General features: G+C 35.0%; 1 protein-coding gene across 2 annotated transcripts; it reads right to left on the minus strand.

The window, feature by feature from the left end:
• Positions 1-2,252: 2,252 nt before the first annotated feature.
• LOC127802688 (lupeol synthase-like) lies at positions 2,253-7,766 on the minus strand. 2 transcript variants are annotated; one of them, XM_052338645.1, is made up of 14 exons: positions 7,702-7,766; positions 7,298-7,501; positions 6,526-6,711; positions 5,893-5,982; positions 5,355-5,795; positions 4,972-5,274; positions 4,627-4,869; positions 4,408-4,506; positions 4,268-4,324; positions 4,096-4,142; positions 3,687-4,008; positions 3,272-3,352; positions 3,020-3,103; positions 2,253-2,795 (listed from the first exon to the last, which is right to left on the minus strand). In XM_052338645.1, exons 2-14 carry the CDS (start codon positions 7,490-7,492, stop codon positions 2,679-2,681), a joined length of 2,265 nt encoding a protein of 754 aa, XP_052194605.1. In that variant the 5' UTR covers positions 7,493-7,501; positions 7,702-7,766; the 3' UTR covers positions 2,253-2,678. The 2 variants fall into 2 exon arrangements, with proteins under 2 accessions (XP_052194605.1, XP_052194606.1); XM_052338646.1 differs by having other exon boundaries at positions 6,526-6,638; positions 7,702-7,760.
• Between the last annotated feature and the right edge of the window lie 626 nt (positions 7,767-8,392).

The raw sequence follows: 8,392 nt of genomic DNA on the forward strand, positions 1-8,392 counted from the left end.
TCCAGTTGCACAACCATAAAGAGACTTCAACAAATAATTTCTAAGTTAAAGTAACGTTATTTAATTCAACTGAATCACAAATTTAGATTGAATCTAAATCCATGTAATCAAGCAAGAACTTGATACTCTAGCTAATCAACTTGGGACCTTGAAGTATTTGTTCAACCAGAACAGTAAACACCTAAAGACTAGTGAATAATTTTACCTGGTTAAGTAGAGATTTTTCATCCACTGATCACTGATGAAAGCAAAAGAGGATGTAGACTTAAACTTTCTTTTCTTTTGTTCTGTATTTTCATGGCAATCTGAGAGGCAGTGTGGGGGCTGGCGACGACGAGTGGGGTTGGATAGTGCGAGCAGTAGAGGGAGAGGCGATGGCAAATAGTGCTCGCGGCGGGGCGGGGAGGGGGGCGATGGCGGGAAGTGCTTGCTGCGATGGGGGAGACGATGGCGGAAGGTGGTCGTGGCGGTGGGGGAGTGGTGCTCGCGGCACTGGCTGGGCAAGCGGGGGGGCCGACGGTCAATTCTCTTAGCTGCGGTGGGTTTGAGGGAGAGAGCGTGTGGGTTTGAGGGAGAGACGGTGAAAGAGACAGAGTGAAAGAAAGAGCAGTGCAAAAGGAGGGGGGGAGGGGGGGGGGGAGAGAGAGAGAAAGGAAATGGGCGGGCATACAAAAGTTAAAAAAATAAATAAATAATTAAATTATTTATTTCGGTAAGGGTTTCAGTAAACGCTTATGTACAAGTAACTTAATCATTTTTTAGATATTAGAGTTTGGTTCCCAAAGCTACATGCCACGTGGGAATATATATGGTTAGTACTTATTATCGTCTTTTAATATATTTTATTTTAAATAAGATGTAATAATTAAATGTTGTTATTTTTAATAGTTTAATATTTTTATTACTTAATAATAAATATATCATATTTTGATAATTTAATTAATGTAATTATAAAAATAATATAATATTAAAAATAATATATAATTATTATACTTACAAATAAAATGCATTAAACTCGAAGAAAAGATTTTTGTACTTTAGACTTGCTTTAAAAATATCTCTCACTTTATATTCCATTTTCATATATTATAAATACACGTTTATCGTCATTTTACATCTTTAGATTGACTCTTGTCGCTTCCTATTATATTATAAACAATTCAATTTCTATTATAATTTTGCCTAAAAAAACATATCTATTCCAACAATACTTTATATTCTCTTATCTATTTGACTCACTATTTAATTTATTTATTAATAAACTTCACAAAATAATAAATCAGATACATACATACACAAAATAATCAATAAAAAATTCAAAAAAAATCACAAACTACTTGTTTGTTCTGCTTGTTCTTATTGTAGCTGATCGTGGAGTTGCCATTGGTCACCACTGCTCGTTGCTAGTCGCCGCAGCCTCTATTGGTTACTACAATCGCCAGATCTGGCAGTCGATTTGTCTTCTGTAATGCCAGCACATCTCTTCTCCTGTCGATGTGTCATCATTTTTTGACGTTGATGGCCATTGGAGGAGGGGGGAGATGGCAATGTTGTCATTGAAAAAATAAATCACCACAACTGGCGACCCAAATAAGCTTCGCCAGCAATTTGGCAATGACGAGGATTTGTTTGTCAAATTTGGATTTGATAATGGATTTAGCAACCTATTAGAGTTAGCCTTAGCTAAGGAATTTTCCGTCACACTAACAGTAGACCACATAGGACGTTCCCTACACTAAAATAAGGGTGATATATCCTATTCTTGAGCACCTACCTCTATGCATCAGCAATACGAAATCACATAGATGAACATCCTCAGCTCGCAATTGGATGGTTCGATGCATTAGCAAATCCCACACACTAATACACAAGAGAACTATATTAGTTCAAATCTGAGGATCAGTTATACAATTGCAACCCGATAACAAGATCATTATCCACAACGCCATGTGATCAGTCATCAATCGGTGTCACATTCAGTGTTTTGTTCTCCAATAATCACTCATAAATTTACTAGAGATATCTCTATATCATATGGTATGCGACTCACCACTCTTAACAATTAGTATTTCATACTAATCAAGATAATAATTTTCATGGTAGTCCATAATTAATTAATCAGAGTTCCCATCTGATTAATCTAAGGATCAAGAATATTAAAAAAAATCCATTATTAGATAATTTCGTCATATATTCTTAACACTTTAAGAATAAAACTCTCACATAGGAAATATAAAGGCTCATTCATACAACAAATGGGAGAATTTAAGAAATGATGATAAACTTATCTTTTATTACTATATATAAGGACACATTAAACGTATTTATTATAAACATACCAAACATCATCTAAATCTAACATTAGAATATATCACTAACATGAACTACTTGCAGCGAGATATAAAAGTAGGAGTAGAGAAGAACAGAGCAAGCCAAGATGAAGCAGGTAGAATTCTTCCCAGCCAATTTCTTTCCCGTTTCTGCCTCAATTTGGGTCTCCAAAACAGCCTCCACGTGTCCACACAAATTAGCCAAGAAGATGACACGTACATGGGAACACTTACTGGCACCTTACAAGTTTCCAAAAACATATAATATAATGGTAGAACAAATATAAGACACATGTACATATATAGCGCATGTATCTCTCCAGAGTCTATATATTGTTGTTCACTTAGTTACGCACGTACAACACCAACACAGCGTCGATATTCCGCCAGAGCCCAAATGGGAAAAGTATTTCGAAATACCCCGTAATTCAGGATAGAAGTTTTAAAGAACACGCCCGTGATTTCCTACAATCAATATGAAGTAATTAGACACGCATCTACAACAAGCAGCATTTTTTCATACTCAAAATCCCACTTGAAAGGGGAAAAGAATTAAAACTGAAATACTATTTGATGACTAACACATCAACTTAATGAGTGCCACTAAGAACATTGCAATAGACCATTTAAATCATATTTTCGAAAGAAGAAAACTTTTTAAGAAAGAGAATCGAATGTTAATTAATTACCTGTTGAGGAAAATCACCATCTTCCATTTGTGAATTTATCAACAGCCTTATTCCACGGTCTATGGGGTTCCGATCTACTTCACCCTAAACTCAACAATACAGATTTAGATTGACTATATATATATATATATATATATATATATGAAAGCACTTATTTATTCACAGAAGATAAAAAAACTAACCCTACGAACATTAATTATTTACAATAAAATAGCATTAATTGGAGGGCAAACAAGAAAACTAATTAATTACCTGTCCAGCATCAATTAGTGACAACAATGCCCATGACGTTTGTACCAAGTTTGATCGATTGTCTCCTAGATTTGTGTATACCTATTTTTTATACATAACGCACAACCTTATAATTAATAAGATTTCATGCATGCAATATAAGATATATATCTTAGCATATATATTTATATAGAGAGAGTAAGCCTAATTATTAATTAATTAGGGCAATGATTAAAAGCGAAGTAAATACATTTTATATTTATGAAAAATGCATTTATTAATCTTGTTTCTAATTTAAACCACTTTTATTGGTTGACGTTGAATGCATGTGTATTTTATAATATTTTATTAATTAATAAAATTATTTTAAAACTCAAAATAAAGTGTAATAAATAGAAATGTTACTGCAACGTTGGTGATGAGTGTATATGCATGCCTTGTTTAAGCTCGAAAGGAAACTCTCTCCCCATCCACCGTCAGGCAGTTGCTTTGACAATAAGAAGTAACAAGCTTTACGCAATGTGGGACTATTGTGGTAGTTTTGGCCACAAGCAACCAAGCCCTCTACTGCAAACCATGTGCCATAGGTGTAGCAAATCCCCCAAGAACCATACCACGAACCATCAGCATTTTGTGTTTTTTCAATGTATCTTATTGCCTTTGAAATGCACTCTTCTATCTCATTTCTCCGATGTCTTGGATGCAACTTTCTAAATAGTGCCAAACCCTGAATTGCTGATGAAGTGCATTCCACGTACCTGAAACACCATCCGTTCAGCCATCACTGCAGCTAATTAAGAGACATATATTTCATTGAAAAAGAGAGAACAAAAATCAAATCTCACTCGTGCTCGACGATAACATCTTGGAATATCTCTACAGGGTTGAGCTTCTGAAATAGATTCGCAAAAATGATCATTTGTTTTTAATTACCAAGTGTAACTATATATACCATGCAATGGTGGGTCAAAACCGAACAAGGCAATGCACTTGATCGAAGTAACTAACAGCTTTTACCTCAAGCCAGTAGAATGCTCTTCGAGGCTCCCAAGCTGTAAAACCACCATTGCTACCCTGTTTGAAAATTTTAAGAAAAGGGTTGGTCGCGACGAGCACGATTAGCAAGTTAAATAAAATGTTTTTACTTAATTGTGTACCTGTAGGCTAAGAAGAACATTGACAGCATCATACAAGCGTTCTGTTTCAATCTTTTCCCCAACGAGTTCTGGTGACATTTGTGAAAACAAAAGTGAAACCTGAAATAAAAAAGAAAACGATCAAATCATAAATGTCATTTATGAAATGCATCCAGTTGTTGCAAATTCAAGTGACTAACTTGTCAATTGCTAGCTGGCTCTGTGTGTGTTTGTGTGTACCTTTAATCCTTCAGCAGTGCAATCTGAAACTTGCCAACCATGATCTTGGATTGAAAATGTCCATGCACCCTTAGAAGTGTGCCGATACATTTTGGCATAGTTCCCTGAAGGGTTATCCCTAACTTGTGAGGCTTTCACAAACTCATGCGCTTTTCTAAGGGTTGTCGCATACTCTTCAGCAAGATTACTGGACAGAATTGCTTGAATAGCAAATGCCGCATCCCACATTTGACTCCCAAAACTCTGCACGCGTGACGTGAGTATCATATGTATCGATTATGAACTTCATGTGTGTGTGTGTGGGTGGGTGGGTGTGGTGAAGTCTAATTTTGATGAGCCATCAACCTGCATTTTCATGCCATCTTCAGCCACCCAAAGGTAATCGGGGATTCGGGCTAGATGACGCTTGTATGCTTCTGAATTAGGATCTTCCACGTAGCAAGCAAGAAGGCATAGCGCCTTCTCCACACATCCAATGGAAAAGTATCTACTGTTTTCATCTTCATAGTGTATGTGTTCCATGACGACTCTCAGAGCCTTCTCCCTCAGCGATGAGAAAGGCCAACGAATTAGAACCGGCTCCGCGACATGGTGAAGGAATCCCCAAATGATATCTTGCACTAAAGGATGCGGGTAGTAGAGATCTTCCTGCAAGGCAAGGCATGCCTTGGCATTAGATTAATCGAAACTCATCATTAATTAATTAATGAACTAACAATTGAACTGACCTTTGAGCAGGTATTTCGAGCTTTGTTCCAGTCAATCAGATGATAGGGCTGATTGTAGAGCTCTTGCCGTAAGGATCGAACCAGGCACGTTATAGGGCCGACGTATCGCTTGCCATACAAGTAGGACATGGGCATGTAAACCAAGCGACAATAGCAGATCATTTTAGCTGGATGGATGGGAGAGAGCTTGGGGAGCAACCAGGACTCAGGCGGTATGGGGTTGCAGCCGCCCCACTCGTAGGCACCAAGTACGGCGAGCCAGAACTTCCCCCAGGAGGAGATGGCCAGGGCACCGCCGTGCTCAAGGATCCATTTGCGCCCTCTAGATACACCATCTTCATCGCCTCCTTCTCCCAGCACCCTCAAACAGATGTAGTTCAGGCATGACCCGAATAAGCTGCTATGCCCCTCAATGTGAAATCCCCACCCTCCATCTTCATTCTATAACACACACACACACACACCAAAATGGGTTAATTTTATTTTTCAAATTAACATTATTTGAAAGAAAAGTAATTAATGTTGTTTTCATATATACTTGATGGTTGTATATATAGCGAATGATCTCCTTCTGATGCTCTGATGACCAGACGACATTCACGTCTCCCGTTGCATACACAGCTATGAGCTAACCAAAACATCACTAATTGTTATGAGTATCACTCTTAGTTATTAATTGTATTTAGAATAAGAATTAATTATTAAATAAGATAATTTCTTATTCAAAGGAGATATTAAATATAATGATAATCACGTGAGTCTATCTGAAGTTTGTAATATTAATATTCATTTCCGTTATATATAATATAAATCTACTTAAAATACTTTTAAAAAAAGTATTGATCAACCTCTAAATAAAAAAGACAATCATTTTGGGGGGGGGGGGGGGTGAAATTTTAAAAAGTCATTTGAATAAATTATATTTTTAGTAAAATTGTAACCTTCCAATACTTTTTTTTTATGTTTGGAAAGTGTATTCATTATTTTCATTAAATGTTCTTCTATTAAGATCTAAACCTTGGGTTCATTTTTGCTTTTTTTTTTTTTTTCATGAAATACCCTCCTGACTGGGTAATATTCATAACATCATTTATCATCAACGTGTCATTCACTAATTGTGATTAAATAAAAAAAATATTTAATAAAAATATTAAATATTTGAGAGACATACCAGGAAGGGAAGAAAATAGAGTGGGCCGGAAGAGTCACAAGGCCAGTGACCGTCGTTGACCTGAATGCTTGAGAAGAAAGAGAGCCCCCTTTGCAGCGTCCTTGTTACTGCATCTGCACTTTTTTCTTCCATGTCTTTAACTTTCACGCTCAATGGGATTTTCTCACGAGAATTTTCTTTTTTAAGCTATTCATCATCATCATCATCATCATCATCATCATCATCACACCAAAAGCTAAACTTATTATATTATTGATTAGATTTTCTCTAATTTATTTATTATACTTTATTAATTTAAAATATAGTTCTACCATAAAAGCCAAATTCAGAAGGTCTTTTCTTAATAAATTATTATATATATATATACATACTAATTAATTATTTTCTTCAGAAACTGGTTCAGTTCCATCACTAGTTGGGTCATTAATTATTAATTCTCTGGTCAAGTACGTACGTAAGTAATTAACACTAATGTGGAAGTCAATGAATTAACCAATAATGAGATTGAGAACCAATAAATATTGGCTCTCAATCTCGTCAAGTCTCAACAAAACAGGTCTTAGTCAGTTAATATTACGTTTAAAATATTTTAATCATCACCAAAATTAAAAATAGAATTTAAAAAATATGTTTCATCTTCAAATCAAATGTATATCACATATAAAACAGTACTCAGTTAATATTACATATAAATCAAATGTAAGACAAGACGAAGACAAAACGGGATTAGATTGGGTGGGGGGGGGGGGAAGGGGTAAAGACTACTACTTACTTGCATCCGCATGAGGAGATCGGAGCTTTGCTTGAAGCGGTGGCGATTGAGGGTAAATTCGTGGCGAAGCCGTTGGACAAGAGCTCTCTCCTCGGCAGTGCCAGCCTGGGGATCGAACTCCCAGTGCTGTCGTCCCACATGATTGTTGCAGCTCGTCAACCATTCTCCCCCCTCTGCGATCTTCAGCTTCCACATATTTTATTCCTGATCATCATCATCATCATCATCAAACATATAATATACATATGGGACAATTGTGCATGTGTGTGTATATGCATATATACGCATGTATGTTACGTACCGATGTTGAAACCAAAATGAAGTGTGCGTGTACATATATATATATATATGTCTGATTGAGATTAAACGATGAGGAATTACATAATATATACATACATACTCACCTTGGAAGGAAGGAAGGAGCGAATACGAATATGAATTGATTCGAGAGAGCAAAAAGCAGTGAAATAGGGGTAGCTCTTGGAGAAGCAGGCTTGTCTTTATATAGACCAGAGAAGCAGGTTTCTTGTTTTCTCTCAATAATTAAAAAAATAATATTTAATTATTAATAAAAAATATTAAAATTTATATTTTAATTATTAAAAATTATTATTTTAAATCTTTAGCTTAAGAGACGAAATCTTGACATTTAAATTGTTATTTTAATAGTTAACATATAAAATTTTAACATTTTTATGCATTAAATATTAAATATTATATTTTTGAATTGTTAAAAGGATACAACAAAGTAGTCAGCTTATTCAAATAATTTTAACTAGTCATTTATGTCACGTGTTACTTGTAAAAACGAATATATTTATACACGTACTAATATTCCATCATGATAAAAATTTAAAATAATAATTTTTAATAATTGAAATATTGAATTTTAATATTTACACATAAAAAACTAAATGTTATATTTTTATTATTGAATGGGCACGTGGCTATTAAACTTAATTATTATTATTGTTTTTTTAGATATGACGTGACACTTTGATGTTTTTGGCCTTTTTGTAGATATTATGATACGCTCAATTGAAAGCATGGAAAAAAGATATTTTATAGGTAATTGAATTTTTTATAATTAAATTA

Source organism: Diospyros lotus, chromosome 5 (assembly GCF_014633365.1).
Source record: "Diospyros lotus cultivar Yz01 chromosome 5, ASM1463336v1, whole genome shotgun sequence".
Classification (NCBI taxonomy): domain Eukaryota; kingdom Viridiplantae; phylum Streptophyta; class Magnoliopsida; order Ericales; family Ebenaceae; genus Diospyros; species Diospyros lotus.